General features: G+C 39.1%; 1 protein-coding gene across 2 annotated transcripts; it reads left to right on the top strand.

The window, feature by feature from the left end:
- Positions 1–1,411: 1,411 nt before the first annotated feature.
- LOC127807559 (putative receptor protein kinase ZmPK1) lies at positions 1,412–18,003 on the top strand. 2 transcript variants are annotated; one of them, XM_052345510.1, is made up of 3 exons: positions 1,412–2,400; positions 16,052–16,711; positions 16,805–18,003. In XM_052345510.1, the coding sequence occupies exons 1-3, from the start codon at positions 1,500–1,502 to the stop codon at positions 17,764–17,766; spliced, it is 2,523 nt and encodes an 840-aa protein (XP_052201470.1). In that variant the 5' UTR covers positions 1,412–1,499; the 3' UTR covers positions 17,767–18,003. The 2 variants fall into 2 exon arrangements, with proteins under 2 accessions (XP_052201470.1, XP_052201471.1); XM_052345511.1 differs by lacking the exon at positions 16,052–16,711.
- Positions 18,004–20,981: the final 2,978 nt, after the last annotated feature.

The raw sequence follows: 20,981 nt of genomic DNA, 5'->3' as shown, positions 1-20,981 counted from the left end.
AAACATCATTCCTCAAAAAAGACACCTCACACGCATCAAACTCTCTTCTTCTTCAGACCACTAGAATTATTTGTTGTTATTTGCTGTATTATTATAATTATAACTTTTGAACGTGCATTAAGTTATTTGTAATAATATTTTATTTTAATATTTGCTGTTAAATTTTATTTAATTTAACTTTATTTAATTTATGACAAAATATCATAAATTTAATATAAATTTTAAAGAAATAAAAATAAACATAATTTTATTACGATTTATATTTAAGTCCAAAAAAATTAAAATTAAAGCAACATTAATTCAAGAAAAAATAAATATAATATTAATCCATAGATTCAGAATAATTTATATACAAAATCATTATATATATATGTATATAGTTATAATATATATATAATAATATACATATAATAATATATAATAGCATCCATTCTCCCGAACCCATGGGTTCGGGAGAATGGATAGTATATATTATATAGTATTATATAATATATTATATAAGAATATAACATTATATAATATAACTATATAACATTATAATATGTTATATAATTGAATTCGAGAGAATGCAATTCTCCCGAATTCATGGATTTGGGAAAAATAATTTTTCTCAAATTCATATATAAAATAATTTTTCTCGAATTCATGAATTTGGGGTGCTTATCGAACCTTGAGATTCGAGGTTCTCCAAACACTCAGAAGGTTGGGGTTCGGGCGATCAGGGGTTCCCAGAACCCTGGGGTTCGGGGAACCCCAAATCACCCAAACCTTGGGATTCGGGGAGTCCTCCATCCCCCAAACTCCAGATTCAGGGCATCCCCCAATCCCCGAACGGGGTTCATTTCAAGGCATCGAAGGGGTATTTTTTATTTTTTTAATTAATCTAATTTTTTTAATTCATCTGTCGTGTATGTATATGTAAATTATGTGATTTGACTAGTAATAGATGTTGTAAATTGTGTTATTTTTCGTCGAAATAGGAATACTCGTTATCTTTTTCGTCAAACTCTACATAAATATTTGAGGATAATAATCTTCCATTACTCATAGTAACTGCTGATAGTAACTGGTAATTGGTTATAGCGAGGAGAACTGTGCTGAGCAATGTTTGGTGTTGAATAATAGTTGCTGCGTAATATTCGATGTTAAATAATATTGGTTGCACGATATTCAATTATGAGTGAGTAAAGTAATTGTGGCAATGGTGGTCGAGAAAATGAATGCACGCACTTGAAAAGTAATGATGGATGATTGAGCGTCAAATATTTAAATGAAGGGCAAATATAAATTTTCATATTAGAGTATTTTAAGAATATTAAAAGTGGATTGCGAAGAGCAAAAAAATATGATTACAAATAGAATTTCTCCTAGCATTATCCTTATCCTTTTTACTTTAACATGCGGAGAACACCTCTCCTTTATACGCATACACTTACCAGCACCATTGATGCCAAAGGGTTCAGAATTAAGCTTTAAGAGGTATCCTGAGCGAGCACCGGATGAGGACTCCAATTTTCCTCGTTATCATCTTGGTCCTGCAATCTCTATCGCCTTCGTCTTCAACAATTTCCAGCTTAAAAAAAGGCTCTTCTCTCTCAGTGGAGAAGCAGGATGATGTTCTGGTTTCACCAAACGGCGTATTCACGGCTGGCTTCTACTCCGTCGGCGAGAATGCTTTCTGTTTCGCCATATGGTTCACCCAAAGATTGCACGACGGCAGTCACACCATAGTTTGGATGGCCAACAGAGACCAACCCGTCAACGGAAGGCTCTCAAAGCTTAAGCTTCTTAAAAATGGTGATCTCATCTTGACCGACGCCGGCCAACTCGACGTCTGGTCCGCTGGCACCGGCAACCGATCAATCTCTAAAGTACAGTTGCAGCTGAACAACACTGGCAACCTTGTTCTTCTCGGTTCCGAATCCAAAACTGGGATTTCTGAGAATTCCATAACTTTATGGCAAAGCTTCGACTGGCCAACAGATACCCTTCTTCCCTACCAGCGACTAACCAGATACGCGAAGCTTGTGTCATCTCGAAGCCGTAGCAATTACTCTTCCGGTTACTACAAGCTCTTCTTCGACAACAATAATTTCCTGAAGCTTCTCTACGACGGCCCTGTATTGTCAAGCCTTTACTGGCCGGATCCGTGGCTATACGGCTGGGATGCTAACAGGGTCCCCTACGCCTATGGTAGAGAAAGAAATGCAGCGTTCAATACCTCCGGCCATTTCCAGTCGACGGATGGTCTGGAGTTCAGGGCCGCCGACTATGGCGTTGGGGTTCAGAGAAGATTAACCATGGATGTGGATGGCAATGCTCGGCTGTACAGTTTGGAAGAGAAAAAAGGAAGATGGACGGTTTCTTGGCAAGCCATGGCCCAGCCATGCAGGGTCCATGGTACGTATACGATGTGCTAATTTATTCCAGATTTAACGCGAATAAGAATGGTAAAAGTAACATGATTCTGGATTTTTTTTTTTTTTAACTTGGTAACATTCATAAGAAACAGATCAAGTAAACTGAGGTAAATTTCAAATATAATTATGTTACTCTAATTAATGTATTGTTTATATTAAATAAGTGAAGCTGATTAGTTTTGTTTAAGGAATTTTATGGTTTTACTTTATTTTGGTTAATTATGGAATTAGAATTTCAGCTCTTCATTTGTTAAAACTTATCGGATAAGGTTTTGTTCTTTACAAATAGAGGCATTTGCATAGGATTTGGGACACATCGAAAATTATTGAATATCATATATTATGAGTGTTCTTATCAGAAGAGTGAGTATTTGAGTTCTGGTTGGAATGCACTTTTCGTCTTGTGATTATGCATCTCATGGTCTCAAAGTTCAAAGAGGCTTGTGGCATGACAAGTTTCAAAGATCCAAATTTTTTTCTAATAACTATGTATTTATCTTTGTGATATTTGATAGATTACACGTATGGTAGTACAGATAAAATTAAAATTTTTATGTGCATCACACAGTGAAAGCTATTGAACAAGCAACATACACAGTTTGGATATTTAAGTTACAGTTATTTCATCACATGAAATACATTAAATGAAAACCTAAAGTCCAATGTCAGCTCAGGGTACAGAAACAATTTATGTATTGAGACCAATTCCATCTCACATCGTGGTGGGCCTAAATTATCTACACCTAGAATACTATTCGATATCGTTTTGATCACCTCTTTCTGTTCTAGACCGAGGATTTCATATCACAAACACTTATGTCTCAATTCCCCATGTGACGTTCACGCTCAATTAATTTAACGGAAGTAGAGTAAAAGAAGATAGAAGAAACAAAGGAGCAAGCAATAAAGGCCTATGTAATTCTCCTTATATTTCAAGTCCTCAATTCACCGCCTCTTCACCCCACCCCTTGCCAATTTTATGCCGCATGGAGCGCACTACCGTTGGCTAAAGTGGTGCACTTTTCATCATGTGATTATGCAGTAGACTTGAAAGTTCGAGAAGTCTCGTGGCACGATAAGTTTTAAAGATCCAAAATTTTTACTGCTAATTAGGTATTTATTTTTGTAATATTTATGATTTATACATAAAATAAATAACAAATGGTATTAGAGCCACAATTTTAAAAATTGGTGAACTTTTTTCATGCAAATTTGTTTATTTTTCGTGCTTGTTTGGTATTCTTCCTAGCCATGCTCGAGGTTGTGTTGCCTACGGCCATGTGTGTCACGACTGGTAGGACGAATCAATTGCGTTGGGTCTTCCTCACCATCGAGGTGGTGTCACCGGTGAGCATAGGGTGGCATGGCCGTGATTATTAGTCCCTGCTATTACCACGTGTCATCGCAAATCGAGCGGCATCGCCCTAGCTTCTCTAATTGAAGTTTTTCGATGGTCTCTATGATCTATGACCGCCCGCCCATGGCCTTAAGCATCATCAATGTCGTTGATCGATTGGTCTTCAACGTTTTTGTCGGTTCAACCTCCTCACCATGGTGGGTGAAGAGGTTCAATCGGCCACACCTCATGGGCCTTGGGTCACAACGTTGTTGTCATGGGCTTGCTATGGTCGTCTTCTCTATCGTGGGTCAATTCTCGCCATAGTAGTGGCTAACAACGCCATTGCTAATGACCTCTGGTCACTGCCATGGCTGAGATCTTGATGATGGCTGACGTGACCAAAGGATATGGGTTTTAACGCCATGGTCACCGTTAATGGAAGCAAGATGACGGCCAAAGTTGCTGGCGATGAAGGGTGAAGAAAATTGAGGGGACTAAGGGTGAATGAAGATGAAGAGGCGACAACAACGACATGATGAAAGCATAAGTTTTTTTTTGGAAGATGATGGGTTTTGACCAACAAAATGTTGGGTCAACCCACTAGGTTGAATTCGGATCTGATTGACCTGATCCATTAAGAGATCCATGAGGCGGATTTGGATCAGTGTCAATCCGACCCATTAATAATAGATATGTGATCAGTTTATCTGGCCCATTAGCATGTGTGAATCTAGATCCATTAATCCAATCCAGACCTGTGACCAAATAACAAATTTCCATTAAAAATTATAAAAAATTGAATTATTTTTATTTTGATAGCATATCCAAAATTATTTAGAATACTATCTTTTTTAAAATTAGTGATATTATCTTCATCTATACGACATGTTCTATAATACACATGCATGGATTAAATACTCTAGTTAAATTTTATGTAAATTGTCTTAACCTAGAACACATACTATGCACACTTTAATTATTTTGCATAATCATGAAAAATTATTATGTGTTTTAGTTTTATCATGATAATTGCTTTAGTTGCAAATATTTATGTTGAAATTGAGCATGAATATAAGATAAATATGATATGACATATTTTATTTGGATTCCACAAATTATAATTAATTATATAATAGTCAAACATGTGTATATGGATGATGATTGGAAGTATCGATGACCTTTTGATTCCAATATATATGTCACATTATTATATTCTTGATTTGTTTTGCTAGAATTATAATGCCGTGAATTATATGCTAGCTCATGGATAGTCATGTCCCTTGATCAGTTATCATGTCTACGACAACCAAGAGTATAATTGCAGAATTGAATAAGGGTGAAAAGTTGTTTGGAGGCAATTATGAACTGTGGCATTGAAATGTACAATTTATACTAGAAGAAATAAACCATAAAGACTTTGACAAATGTTGTAGTTCAGCCTAATGGTGGGAATACGACCCAACATCAGAGAGATCTAGAGGCATATAATGATTGGAAAAGAAAAAAACACCCTAGCTCACATTACGTTGTTGTTGTATGCAAGATGACATTCTTATCAATTTGAGCATCATGAATATAATAGAGATATGTGGAATTCCATAAAAGAAAGATATGACAATACCTTGCTATCAAGCCAAAGGATTCTTACAATCAAATTTGACACTTATAAGATGTGTCCAAATCATAACATGAGAACATCTCAAGGCAATATCAAATATGATTAGAGAACTACAATCAGCAGGGCATAATCTCACTGACAAGCAGCAAGTTCAAGCTATTATAAAAGCTCTTCCTACTACTTGGGAACATATGAAAATAAATATAACGCATAATGATAACATCATAACGTTTGATGATATAGTGTGTCATTTGGAGTTAGAAGATAAGCATCTGCAGGCTACTGGAATTTCTAATCAGGCATATATTGTTGAATCAGGCTTCAAGAAGTCCTTTCACAAAAGAAAGTGGAAAGGAAAATGTTCTCAAGGTTAGAAGGGTAAAAAGTCGGATGAGGATAAACTTAAGGCCAACTCATGCCAAAGAGGTAAGCGAGGTGGGAAAGGACTTCTTGAAAGTAAAATGTTACAATTATGGTCAAAAGGGCCATTTTGCTCGGGATTGTGTTGAGCCAAAAAATGTAGTGTTTCATTCCACTCGTGTTGCTTTTGTCTCTAGTTATGTCATAATGGTTGATTCTTATCCTTTATGAATTGTAAACTCGATAGCAACTAATCACGTAGTTAGAGATCGTGGACCTTCATGAAATATCATGGGATACCCGAGAAGTCAAGGTGGATATTCATGGTGAATAATGCAAGAATCAAAGTCAAAGGCATAGGCACTTGTTAACTCCAACTTTGTGGTGGATGAACTCTAATTATTCATTAATTATTCATGATGCCTTGTTTGCTCTAGATTTTCGAAGAAATTTAATTTCTGTTACAGTCCTTTTTATTTTAAGTTTTAGATTGAATTTCTTCGATACTAGTATGGATTTGCTTTTAGAAAACAATTTACTATGGTTCTGCTTTTATTTCGAATGGTTTTGTGGTTATAAATGGATCGTGATTTTAGTAATTATAATTAAGCTTACTCTTTTGTTTCCATCTCATGAAAATATGGACGTAAATGTGAATGTTTGGCATACTAGGCTAGGTCATATTGGGCAAGAAAGAATGAATAGGCTAGCTTAAGAAGGCCTTTTAGGCCCACTCGCTAAAATTGACTTGCCCATATGTGAACATTGCCTAGCTAGTAAAATAACTAGAAAATCATTTGGAAAAGACAACATAGTTGATTTTCCATTACAGCTCATCCACTCTGACATCTATAGTCTAATGAGTGTGAGGGCGAGGCATAGGGCGCGCCTCATATTTCATCACTTTTATAGATGGTTTCATTCATTATGGACATGTTCATTTGATTTCTCACAAATCTGAAGCATTGGAATGCTTTAAAAAATACATCAATTTGGTGGAAAATAAAATAGAAAAAATGATCAAAACTTTAAGAACTGATCGTGGGCGTGAGTATCTATCCGACCTCTTTAGAGAGTTTTTGATGAAAAGGGGATTGAGAGGCAATTAATTCTCCCATATACTCCATAATAAAATGGTGTTACTGAAATAAGGAATAAAACCCTTTTGGAAATGGTTAAGTTCATGATGGTACAAGTAAATCTGCAAATTTCGTATTAGGGAGATGCCCTATTGATTGTTGCTTACATACTTAATCAAGTGCCCTCCAAATCAATGAACAATACTCTTTATGAGTTATGGACAAGAAGAAAGCTTAACCTAACGAATCTAAGATTCTGGGGGTCAATAACATTTGTTCATAACCCCTCTCACAATTTTGGAAAATTAGGACCGAGGGGTAAAAAGTGTATCTTTGTGAGACACTCAGAACACTTTAAAGGATATGCATTCATTGGAGAAAATGAAGATAAGAGTATTAGTGAAATTGAATCATGACATGCTACATGTTTGGAAATTGATTTTCCCAAAAAAGGTGAGGTCGATAAGGATTCCCAAATGTATAAGTTAGGAGATCCTGAACCAAGTGTGCATACAATTGGATCTAATGAGGAGCATAATACAACATTAACTCTTGATCCAAATAGGAGTTAGTTCCTCAAAAGGAGTAGTTGAAAAATCATTCCATTTCATTGTTTTGAGATTGAAGGAAAAAGCTTTTATGGTAGCTTCTCACGACCTTGACGACCCTAACAACTTTGAATAGCCTATGAAATCCCTGAATAAAGAAAAATGGATGAGTACAACGGAAGATGAAATGAAGTCTATGAAATCAAACCATGTCTAGGACTTGGTTGATGTTCCACCTAATTGTAGGACCATTGGGAATAAATAGGTCGTAAGGATCAAACGGAAGGTGGATGGGATAATAGACAAATTTAGAGCTCATCTTCTTGCGAAAGGCTACATGCAACAAAAAGGTATAGACTATGAAGAAACATTATCTCCTATTGTAAGGATGGCGTCTATACGTTTAATTCTAGCCATCATCACACATATGGACCTTGAATTACAACAAATTGATGTAAAGACTGCTTTCCTTTATGGAGAACTAGAGGAGGAAATCTAAATGGATTAACTTGAAGGTTTCATAAAAAAGGGCTATGAAACAAAGGTTTGCAAATTAAAACAAAACTACCCATGTCCTTAAGTAGTCTTCTCGGCAATTGTATATATGATTCCATCAAGCAATTATTGCTAATGGATTTATAATGACTCAACAAAATCACTATGTTTATGTTAAAATATTTCTTTTTGATTTTAATCTTATATATGGACGATATTTTATTGGTTGGAAATAAAAAAGAGTTTGTTTTAGCTATTAAAATTTGGTTGGGTTCCAATTTTGAGATGAAGGATATAGGTGTGCTTGCTTATACTCTTGGAGTTAAGATCCATGTTATGGTTATTTCTCGAAAAGAACAAAGCGGGCTAGACTCGACCCTATAGACTGGCTCAATCACCTGAAGCCCAATAGGCCCAAGGTTGAGGTCGTCAGTTCTAGGTCGCACATCGCCTAACTTCGAGCTCAGATCGCAAACCATGCGAGCTCCTAACGACGCTCTCAGTTCGTAAATCGCAGGACCAATTCGCTCGCAAACCGGCCATTCAGCTCGCATGAGAAAACCACAGAATAATGATGGGCTAGACATCATTTTGGCTGAACTGTTTGGGCCCAACCCGGCCCTACCCTCTAGGCCCATGGCAGTCCCATCCTGGCCTTGTACCCGCTTGTAACATCATCATTGCAGCCATTTCTAGATTTTTGTGCACCTACCTCAAATCCTATCCTCATTAATAGCAGATCACATCCCCATTAATGAGGGTCCTGTCGAAGCCATGTCGCCATCTGGGTGCCTTTGCAGATGTCGGATATTCAGTCCCATCACCTGCAAGCACACGACGCATTTGGGAGGACATTCCCTCCTCCTATATATCAACCAACTCTCTTTAGAGCCAAGATATGCTTTTTTTGCTAGCCTAATGCCATAAAGTTGCTCCTAACTCTCATACTTACTTGAGCATCGAAGTGCTTGTAGGTACCGGCAACCATAACACTTACCACAACCACGTCAAATTCCCCCACCGTGACTATTCTACTTCCTGGTTGTGGTCATTTCATCAGTGCGGACAAACAAATTACAATCAACCAATTTTGAATGTTGACATTTTGGCGTTAAAGGAGGGCCTGCTTTGATCAATATTAATGTCGAGAAAGAGAAACAAAAAAGATTTCGAAATAATGACCAACCAACCTGCAAACCATGCTAGCCAACTGGTGGAAGCTTCGCCAGTTGGGGCACAGTTGCATCTGCTTCCCCAGTCAGCTAGATCCATCCCTGGTGTCCCCGTATGGGTTCCCTGCCAATCTGTGGCCCCTACCTCCGGGATGCAGGCCTGGTAGCAATGTTAAGTAATATTAGAGAATACCATCATGCAGCTCGCTGATGCTGTTAGAGCGCTGGCCCAAACGCAAGTTCAAAAAGCCTAGATCCAAGCGAAGGTCATGCCACCCATAGGAGCCCCTCAACCTCCGGGTGGAAGGCATTCTCCAGACGAGAGATAAGCTAGAAAAGACCTACGGCTAGCTGGATCAGTCTGTTTCTCAAATTTACAGTCTTGAAGATTGAAAGAACGTCGACATTTTGAAGGAAGTCGATGACACTATGATGATGAACTGGAGGTGCATCCCACTAAATGGAGGATAGACGTGAGTCCCTACAGAGATCATCGTTAAGAGGTTTATGAAGGAAGTGCGGGGATCCATATCGAGGGGATAACTCGGTCAGAGTCAGCCCAAGTTGAGCGGCCCATCACGACTCGCCAGATCATGAGATTAGGAGATGACTTCTTCTGCGAGATTGCTATTCACCGGAGCAAGGCTTTAGATGGGAAAGGCAATCTCTCATTGGGCGATTTGGGAATCAGGTCCCTACAGTGGAGGAATTACTATGGAGGATCCAATAGCTGGAGGCGAGACATGGGACACATGATCGAAGAGAAGGCCGCAAAGAGAGGACCCCATTCTCTAGGGAAATCGAGTTAGAGCCTCTCCCTCACAGGTTTAAGGTCCTTAGCATTCCTCAGTACAATAGGGATAGCAACCCATATGACCACCTGGATGCTTTCAACATCCAGATGGACCTGTAGACTCTTAGTTCATTGGCAAAATACCGAGCTTTCCCCTCAACCTTGGGAGACATGCCTCGGATATGGTTAAGAAGGCTCCATCCTCGCAGTATCTGTAATTGGGAAGAGTGTCAGAGAAAATTTATCAACCAGTACAGATCGCTCCAAAGGCGGCTCACCCTAACATGTCTCCTCACTACGGTGTTCCAGAGGTCTAACAAATCCTTGAAGGATTACATAGAGAGATTCAGACGCGAGGTTAATAATACGGAAAATCCCTCAAATGGGAGTATCTTAACCGCGATATCTACTAGACTTTGGAAGGATGGGAAGCTCTATGAGAGCATTTACAAATCTTCCATGAGGGACCTAAGTGAGTGTTATGAATAAGCTGTGAAGGAGATCGGATGGGAGGAGTTCTTTTGCTCAAGGAAGTTGGATGATTGAAAGAATGAGATTGGAGCCACCAGCCACAGCAAAAAGAGTGGCAATGGCGATGATGATCAGGTTTCTAAGAACTCAAGGAATGAGCTAGGTGATGAGTGACCTGTGCACCAAGGTCGCTATGAAAACTACAGTATCCTGTCTGACACTCAAGATAGGATCTTCACTATTGAGGAGGGCGAGGAGGATTTTGGGAGGCCTAATCCCATAAGAACCCCCAACAAATTTAGAAATAAGGATAAGTTATGTACTTACCATAACGAATTGGGTCACAACACCTCCGAGTGTCAGGCATTGAACGATGCAATCGAGGACTTAATTAGGAGAGGCCGCTTGCATGATTATGTGATGCGACCAGAAAACTAGAAGCCTTAGTAACCGGCTCAACCAAAGGCTCGTCAAGCTCCCGAGCAGGATTGAGCACCTGCGATGGCATAAGGGTGGCTACCATCAACAATGGGCTGCGAAGATTACTACAAGAGGATTCAAGTTTAGTGCTATAACGTCGGTGACACCGGGCCGCGCCTTGTTCTTCATGGAGCTCAAAAGGCCAACGACTGGACACTAGGCCAGAATTGCGAAGGCCCCCATATTATCAACCAAAGCCTAGAAAATGGAGCATATCGTTTAGCAAATATGGATGGGGCTATTCTCCCATGTACTTAGAATGCAGAACACCTCCATCCTTACTCTCAATGAGCGTAACTGATTCTTACTTATGTTTCAGCTTTCTGTTACAATTAATTCTGATTGGAATTTATTAATTTTCATTTTGTAAGCTTATTGCTCTTTACTCATGTTTGATGTTCGATTGAATGTCCTTAAAATTGGGGGTTGGGATACCATGGTTTGTGAGCTGGGGCCCATTCCTCTTAGCCTCCGTGCTATGGTTTGCGGCTTATTTGAGCATTCATCTTGGTCATCCCTCAGGTCGTGGTGTGCCAACTGAGAACCATTCATCTTAACTTAAAGTCATGGTTTGGAACCTACTGAGCAATCATTTCCATTAATAATCTCTAGCTAAGGGTTCACTAGCTGAGGTCCTTTCATCTTGACTCAAGTCATGGTCTGCGACCTATTTGGGTGTTCCCTCTCGACTTATTAAACTTTTAGGAAGCCATGATATGTTAGCTGCAATTGTGGCACGATCAACCTGAACATATAGCTTGACAATGCAGATTAATTTCAACAGAATACAACTCAGTTAAATTTTCTACGAAGCCATGGTATGTTAGCTGAGATTGCAATGCGATCTATCTGGACATATAGCTTGGTAAGGTCTTCAATATGACCCTTATATTATTTCATCATGGTATGCTCTCGCTCGCCACAAAGTTATAGTCCACGATCTGCTAAAATGTGCGGCATGAGATGGCATAATTTGAAATAATCGGGCAGAAGTCGGAAAGGAAAATCGACAGCTTGCATAGCCCACTTCAGTCAGCATACCTCAGCTCTCAGTTCATAGATCGCACTAAGAGTTGGGGGGCTAATGTTATTGGTATTTCCCGAAAAGAGCTAAGTGGGCTGGACTCGAACCTGCAGGTCGGCCCAATCACTCGAAGCCCAATTGGCCCAAGGTCGAGGTCGTCAGTTCTAGGTTGCACGTCGCGTAACTTTGAGCTCAGATTGCAAACCATGTGAGCTCCCAGCGACGCTCTCAGTTCGCAGACCGTGGGATCAATTAGCTCGTAGACCGACCATTCAGCTCGCATAAGCGAGAAGACCATGGAATAATGATGAGCTAGACGTCATTCTAGATGAACCGTTCGGGCCCAACTCAGACCTACCATCTAGGCCCATTTTCTTGGCCCATGGTAGTCCCATCCTGGCTCTATACCCGCCTGCAACATCATCATTGCAGCCACTTTTAAATTTTCGCGCACCTACCTCTAATCCCATCCTCATTCATGGCAGATCTCATCCCTATTAATGAGGGTCTTGTGGGCACCATGCCTCCATCTGGGCGTCTTCGTAGATGTCGGATATTCAGTCCCATCACCTGTAAGCACACGACGCATCCAGGAGGACATTCCCTCCTCCTATATATCAACTAGCTCTCTCCAGAGCCAAGGTATGCTTTTTTTTTGCTAGCCTAATACCACACAGTTGCTCCTGACTCTCATACTTACTTGAGCATCGAATTGCTTGCAGGTATCGGCGATCGACCACTCACCGCAACCACGTCAAATTTCCCCACCGTGACTATTCTCCTTCCGAGTTGTGGTTATTTCATCAGCGCGGACCAATGAATTATAGTCGACCAATTCTGAACGTCAACACATAGGGATTGTTCAAGAAAACTCTTAGCAATGTCTCAAGAATCTTGCATTGAAAAAATTCTTGATCGCTTCAATATGAAAAAATGTAAACCCATGGACAATTTAATAGTTAAGAGACAAACTCTGAGCCTAAAAATGTGTCCCTTGACTCCAACAGAGAAAGCTCACATGAAAAACACGCCATACTCAAGTGCCATTGGAAGTTTCATGTATGTCGTGATGTGCGCTTGACTAGATATTTGTTATGTGGTCGAATTGGTAAGTAGATACCAATCAAATCCAGGAACTAAGCACTGGAATGTAGTCAAAAGGATTCTTGCATATCTAAAAGGAACTCTAGACTATTGCCTCTATTACCAAGGTAGACATATGCATTTAATTGGCTATAGCTGGCTACACAAATGCTGAATGGGGTGGAGACTTGGATGAACGCAAATCAACTTCAGGATGTACTTTTTGCTCAGTCGAGGTGCTATATCTTAGAGTAGCAAGATATAGATAAGCACAACTCTATTAACAATGGAAGCTAAATTCGTTGCATGTTTAGTTGCAGTACAAGAAGCAATATTGTTAAGGAGATTCCTAAATGACCTTGGGGTCACTCCTAACATTGCAAGACCTGTTACACTCTACTGCGACAGCCAAGCTTCGATTGCATATTCAAAAGATCTAAAATATCATAGGAAGTCCAAACACATTAAAACAAAGTATAGCTTTGTGAGAGACATTATAACACAAAAGAAAGTGGTGTTACAATAGGATGGTTGCTTGTCCTCTTACAAAGCTTATCACTGGAGATTCCTATAGATATCATGCTAGATCTTTAGGTTTACATAGATTGCAATTCATTTCTTTATTGCATATGTGACTCTTCATTTATTTAATAAATTGAAATATTGTTTAAAATTTTTCTATTGTGTTTGGAGTAAAAGAATCAAAGCTAGCATAATTATTTTAATCAAACAAGGATCAATTCCCTCATACAAATGATCACCTCTATCACTTTAGTAGTGAATAGAGATAAGACACAATATTTTTGGAGCAAGTATACAGGTGTATACCATACACATAAATATTGTTGTCGCCTTGGATAGTTACCAAGATGAGGCTATTTTTGTAATGGTTGAACATGATAATTCTATAATTATGTAAGTCTAATATGAGTCAGATCTAGCACATAGTGAGAGGTGTGATTCAAAAGAGATATGTATGGTGATAGGAGTGACATACCCCCCTTAGTGGGAGGAAATCACCATAACATGTAATTCATACTACATGTGCTTATGAGTACGACCAATAAGGGAAGTGAGTACAAATTGAGACATCCTTCATTCTTACTGTGTTTGTCCCTTGAGACATTTTTTGTGAATGTCTTATATTATGCCATTTGGAATTATTGACTATATTATGAAGTAATGGGTTACTAAATATTACTTTGGTATGTTTCGTATAGTAATGGATAGATTCAACTCATGGAACATTTGTGGGAGAGCAATTGATCCAAATTGGATTAATATGAGTACAAGAAGAAGAATTAACTATTTTCATGAATGTATGTATTCTCTGGGCAGACAATTGTAATATCTTTATGATATTTGAACAATTGTGAATATGAATATATGAAGTAATAATTTTTCATTGAGGGAATGAGATAATGTTAAGTTGGGGCATGCAAGATGTTTCATCATATTGGAGCTGAAGACTCTCAGATAAATATTTTTCTCCTATTTTTTCTTAATTATATCGCGCAAGTCGCATGGCCTATTTTATCATATGAAACTCTACTCTGATAAGAGATGTTATACTCATACTTTGGGTATTGGTTGACCCATCATGCTCGAGTGGGAGATGTAGATGAACATAATAATTGATAATGGTCAATTAATATTCAAAAGTGATCAAGATGAGTCAATCTGATTAGAAATAAAATAAGATGAGATAAATTTTCACCTTAAAATAAAATTATTTATAAGTGAGATAATTTGATCCTTAAATGAAATTATCTTTAAGTGAGATAATTATAGAATTAGAATTCAGGTTGATCTTCATCTCCTAAAATTTATCAAATAAGGTTTTCTCCTCTCTAAATGGAGGTCCTTATATAAGGTTTGAGACGCATAAAAAATCACTGAGTATCATATATTATGAGTGTTCTTATCAGAAGAGTGGGTATTTGGGTTGTGGCTAGAGTACACTTTTCGTCTTGTGATTATGTGACCTAAAAGTTTGAGAAGTCTTGTGGCATGACAAATTTCAAAGATCCAAAATTTTCACTGCTACCCAAGTATTTATCTTTGTGATATTTACTATTCATACATAAATTAACTAACAGTTTTGTTTAAGGAATTTTATGTTTTTCCTTATTTCTGTTATTGACATCTGTGTTTGGGGATTAATGGTAGAATATTATTGGGCGCCTGTTGTTCCTGTCCTAAGGAAGCAACTCCCCTTTTACAACCCTCAAATTAAAAGGTCTTTCAGGTTATTTCTTTACTTTTAACTAGTTTGTGGCCTTCTAGAGGAAAATACTTATAGTACATATGAGCCAATTCATAGATCCGATGGCTAGACATATGTCATATTAATTGGCAATTCTATATTTGGTCAAAATATAAAAATAAATAATAAAATAAGACGTAATCAAATCCAAAATTATAGGATGAAATGGCGTAATCTTAACCATCCAATGTACATTCATTGCGTGTATCTAAGTACTTTTCTTTCGGGAGTCATTTCCTCACCCTTAGCGAGGCCTTGTCTATGGTAGAGTTCATTTGATTGCTTCTTTCGCCCAAGTTATGGCTCTTGATCATTGTTGATACAATATACGTTTGAAAATGCTATTTGCAAACGTAGTTTTGATATTTCAGTGGCACTTGGGTAACTTTCGCGTGGGTTGCTTATTGTGTATATTGTAATATCAACATTAATGTGTCGTACATTCATTTTTTTGCAGTGAGTAACCCAAGCACGGATTACTTGAGTATCGCATGAAATATTAAAGTCCTATGTCTAAATAATATTTTCGTATTTAACCCTTCGAAATAGCTCAACAGGTTAACTGCGCATGTAGGGAGACTTGGTTATAGTAAGGTCATGGCTTCGATTAAAAATGTCAGCTGTGTTATATCATAGGGCCTACATCTTCGGATGGCAATTGACTTTATTCATTTAGTGCGGCCGCGCAGCAGGTGACTGAGAAGGCGGGACCCCTCGATTTCAAGTATAAAAAAGTAAAAAATAATATTTTCATATTATTTATCTTTTATGTTAATTTGTAGCCACATCTCATAATCTTGTGTTGCTACCTTGATATATACCTTGATAGCTGTTCTTCGTTTGAGTCTAGTCCCCCTCTGTTCGTAACTCGCTAGCTATGCTCTAATAATTTTCTTCCAACAGGCATTTGCGGACCCAACTCACTTTGTACTCACTTCCCCCACGAGAAATCCGAAGCTAAAGCAAGGAGATGCACTTGCTTACCAGGCTACAACGTCAAAGATCCTTCCGATTGGTCTCTTGGCTGCCAACCAAATTTCACCACTCTCTCCTGCAAGGATGGCGAGACCGATTTCATCCAGCTTCCTAATACCGATTTCTACGGCTACGATATCAAGTCCTATAGCAACTACACGCTGGAGATGTGTGTGAATGAATGCTTGAAGCACTGCGATTGTGTTGGATTCCAATTCGAATATATTTCTTCCCAGTTTCACTTGGACTGTTATCCCAAGAAACTGCTCGTCAACGGATATCGTTTTCCACTTTCTGTGAATCATCGGCTCTATGTAAGATTGCCGAAAGACTTACTGTCTTCCGATACAGAGCCCTACCAGAGATTTCCGGAAGCCTCACTGTCTTTCAATACAAAAACCCTTCGGAATCTCAGCTTGGATTGTTCACATCCAGTTAGCTTGCTGCTCGATAGAAGTTACAAGAAACCAAAACAAAATGCCAAATTGAAGTTCATGGTTTCTTTTGCCTTTGCACTTGCAGGGTTTGAGATTGTTTGTATCTGTTTCGTGGGGTGCTTCATATACATAACCCAACGTGATAGATTAGGTCCTTACTCTTAATAATTAATTAATTCATTTAAGCTAAAAGTTTTGAGAAAGAGAATTCTGTTTTTGATGTTCTTGCTTTTATTCTCAACAGGTGTGGCTAGACAACGTCTCCTTAACCTCAACACCGGATTTCGAAAATTCACGTACAATGAGCTGAAGAAGGCGTCGAGAAATTTCTCGCACGAGATTGGAAGAGGCGGCAGCGGCATTATCTATAAGGGGGTGTTGCAAGATGGCCGAGTAGCTGCGATCAAGCTGCTGATCAATGAAGCTAATTACCAAGGAGAGGAAGTATTTATGGTAGAGTTAAGTACCATCGGAAGGCTTAACCACATGAACCTGATAGAGATGTGGGGATATTGCGTGGAAGGAAAGCACAGACTTCTGGTTTACGAGTACATGGAATATGGGTCCTTGGCAGAAACCCTGTCTTCTTCGCAAACACTTAATTCACTTCAGAGGTTTGATATTGCAGTTGGAACTGCAAAGGGCCTGGCTTATCTCCACGAAGAATGCTTGGAATGGGTTCTGCACTGTGACGTGAAGCCTCAGAACATACTGTTGGATGGTGATTACCAGCCAAAAGTGGCAGACTTTGGCCTCTCCAAGCTGTTAAACCGAGCCGGTGGCAATAGCAATTCAAGCTTCTCGAGGATTCGAGGAACAAGAGGTTATATGGCTCCCGAGTGGATTTTCAATCTCCACATCACCTCTAAAGTCGATGTTTATAGCTATGGCATGGTTGTGCTGGAGATGGTCACGGGGAAGACCCCAATGACTGGTCATCACACCAGCTTTAGCAACGACGGGGAGATGATGGAGGTCAGAGGGCTGGTTAATTGGGTCAGAGAGAAGATTAGCGAAAATGGTCGTAGAAAGGGCTCGGATTCACTTGAAAAGATTGTAGATCCAAAGTTACAGGGTGAATTTGATGTAGCCAAGATGGAAGTATTGGTTGATGTTGCTTTACGGTGCGTGGAGGAAGACAGAGATGCAAGACCCACCATGAGCCAAGTAATAGAGATGCTTCTCGGACATGAAAATGATCGTTAACTCAATGATTATCTGTTGGAGATGGCCATACATGAAGCAAGTGAACAAGCTTAATTCCATATCAGGCAGTCTTAATGATTTTTTGTTATTTCCCATATGGGGTACGGTAATGGCGATTGTCTTCTTAGTTCTCTGAACTTCGTACGCTATCCTTTCTTTTATTAGTTTATGAAACTTTATGGTTCCTACTGTCATGATGCAATGAATTATTTCTAATATGATTGTATTCCCAATAAATTGTTGTTGGATGTAGGAAAAAAATGTGAGACTGTATAGATTTTACGAACAGAGAGATGTGTATTTCCTTATTTATGATTGATCCAAGTGTTGTAAATTTTCTATAATCGAACAACTGACTAAACTAAATCCGCATGACCCATAATCTCAAAATGATCTACTTTTTATAGAATAATGTGTAATTTCTAGTTTTGTACAGATTTTATTACCTTACTTGCATCTACCTAATGTTCCTTCCTAAGACTAGACAATATTTGTCAGGAACACTCACTACATATAAAATATTAGGTCAGGTATAAATCTCTGCATACATTAAACTACTCGTTACACTGCTATAACAAATTATTTTCTTTTCAGCTTTCTTAAGTTACTTGATGAGGGCCAGCTACCCCTCTCTCGTGTGGAAGATCAGCATTAGCCTACTGATGAGGGCTACCTAGCCCTCATCCATGGAGGCCAACCACCCCTCATCCATGAAGGCAAGTCGCCCCTCACCCATAAGTCCCCTCGTGAAGGTCATTCATCCCTCATTCGCAAGCAACCACCCTTTCTAGGGCCTCCTCACCCATTAGGGGTTCAACTTTAGGTGCCGCCCCTCAACACCTCACATGTCCTTTCAGGACTCTACTCAAGTGTACAGATCTCATCCGTGGTTCCTTGGGCTGAGTACGAGGCCCTACGATAACATGTCGAAGGGGTGTAGGCTCTTCGTGAAATGACTGGTATTTTGCAAGGCTTGGTTCCTCATAGGTCAATACCAACCACTTTAAGAAAATTTATACCTAAAACAGCTCCATCCCATAGAGCTTGTCAGGAGGCACTAGGAAATGACACCTTTCCGGAAGCGACTCCTGAAACTTATGCTTAATCTGCCCCTTCTCAAGATAATCAACCAAGGTCTTATCTGAGAGGGGCTCATAGCCAAACTTCTTCCCATTGGGGAAATCAATAAGGGACTGATCGTCAAAGGGTAGAAAAACGAAGCCCCCAAAGGGGAAGATATTCGAAATGATGGACAACACTCCCATGGAAAGAGATCAGAATTCCCCAAAAGTTGTAACCAAATGGAATGACGAGCTTGACGACAACCTTACGGCATTTAGTGCTCGGGAAGTAGCTAACATGAAGAAAATGATTGAGTGAGTGCTGCAACAGAATAAGTTATTACCAGTTCCAGAGAAACAATCTCGAGGGAAACCTCTATTTGTGGCAAAGGTAATGGAAAAGCCCTTGTCGAGAAAATTTAAGATGCCTTAAATAACCCCTTATTCAGGCAAAGATGGCCCTTATGATCATGTGCAAAAACTATGAGTCGTTAATGATGCTTCATGGATGGGACGACGAGATAATGTGTAGGACCTTTCCATTAACCCTAGCTGGGCAGGCTCAGGCCTAGTTTAACGGTTTACTCGAAGCGTCCATTTCCTCATTCAGGTAGTTAAAAATGGAGTTTGTTAAAGCATTCATTATCAACAGTTACAGGAAGAAAGATACAACATATCTCCTTAGCATTCGATAGGGGAGCAAAGAAACCTTACACCACTACATACGTGGACAGATTTCGAAATGCCACCCTTGAGATTTGCAATCTACTAATTGAAATGGCAATATCTGCTATATTCCAAGGAACACGATTAACTTCCTTGCAAGAATCATTGTTTCTAGACCCTCCAAAATCTCTGGAAGACTTGTTTGTTAGGGAAAATAAGTACATACTCCATATAGAAGTAATGAGAACCGTGGAAGGAAATGAAGACGAGGAGAGAAAAAGAAAGGAACGAGACAATGAAGAGGGCTCAAGTCAGCGAAAAGAACGGATCAGGAGATCGGATATTGCTGGACCACAGTTCCATCATTACACTAGACTTAATCAGCCCCGGTCAACTATATTATCAACTATATCGAAATGGGTTGACCGACCCACAGGGAAAAATCAAGAGGAATATTGCAGACATCATCAAGACACTCTACTGATTAGCGTAGGGAGTTAAAAAAATCAGATTGAGGTGCTTATTCGAGAGAGACACCTATAAATGTATGTAAGGGGCGAAAGAAGAAATGACCGAGAGCAACAAAGGAGATAAAAGAGGCCTGAGGGTCAAGATAGATGAAACTCGCGACAAAATAAAGGAGGAAGGGATGACAGATTAGTAGTTCCCCTAGATAATAAACCTACACACCAAGCCATTCATGTTATCTCTGGAGGTGAGACCATAATGGGGGAACCTCATTTTCTCGAAAAGCCTATGCTCGCCAGGCCTATCAGGTGAATTTTGTGATGGAGGTGCAAGATAATGAAGAGCTAATTGTTTTCACTCCTACTAATAAGGGAGACATGATCACACCTCATGATGACCCAATGGTAAGCTCAACCGTTATTACAAAACACCCTATCGGGAGGATTTTAATTAACAATGGTAATTCGGTCAATCTTATCTATTAGAACTATTTTGAATAGATGCACATCTCTCATGAACGGTTGAGAAAAGTCTCATCCCCATTGTACAATTTCACTAGGGAGTCAGTGCCCATTGTAGGTTCGATTTAGTTGCCACTCAAGCTAGGCTCTGATCCCTTGAGTGTGACCCGCTTAGCCAATTTTATGGTGGTGAAAACCTCCTCAGCTACCTATAATGTGATCTTAGGACGCCCTTTACTCAATGATATGAGAGCAGTTGTATCATTATGTTACCTATTGATGAAGTTCCCCACACCCCAAGGGGTGGGCCATATCTGAGGATATCAAAGAAAAATCGCACTTGTTATCCCTATATCACAAAAAGGAAGAAGAAGGAAGATACCCTATCAATCGATAACCAAGCCATACATAAATTACTTGTCGGACAGGTGATATACAAGCCACAGCCAATTGAAAAGTTAGAAGCGGTATAATTGAGTGAATCAGAACCTGGAAAACTTACTTATGTGGGCTCGCAACTCCCAAACCAAACAAAAAGGAAAATTACGAAATGCTTAAA

The sequence above is a fragment of the Diospyros lotus genome, chromosome 8 (genome assembly GCF_014633365.1).
Source record: "Diospyros lotus cultivar Yz01 chromosome 8, ASM1463336v1, whole genome shotgun sequence".
In the NCBI taxonomy this organism is placed as follows: Eukaryota; Viridiplantae; Streptophyta; class Magnoliopsida; order Ericales; family Ebenaceae; genus Diospyros; species Diospyros lotus.
The sequence above is the reverse complement of the archived record's forward strand: the minus strand, read 5'-3'. Positions and strand labels throughout refer to the sequence as shown.

Excerpts from the sequence above, each read along its gene's own strand:
- LOC127807559 (XM_052345510.1), top strand. The coding sequence starts at position 1,500 with ATGAGGACTCCAATTTTCCTCGTTATCATCTTGGTCCTGCAATCTCTA. Across the intron at positions 2,401-16,051 it reads CCAGCCATGCAGGGTCCATG|GCATTTGCGGACCCAACTCA; the intron begins GTACGTATACGA and ends TTCTTCCAACAG. Across the intron at positions 16,712-16,804 it reads AACCCAACGTGATAGATTAG|GTGTGGCTAGACAACGTCTC; the intron begins GTCCTTACTCTT and ends TATTCTCAACAG.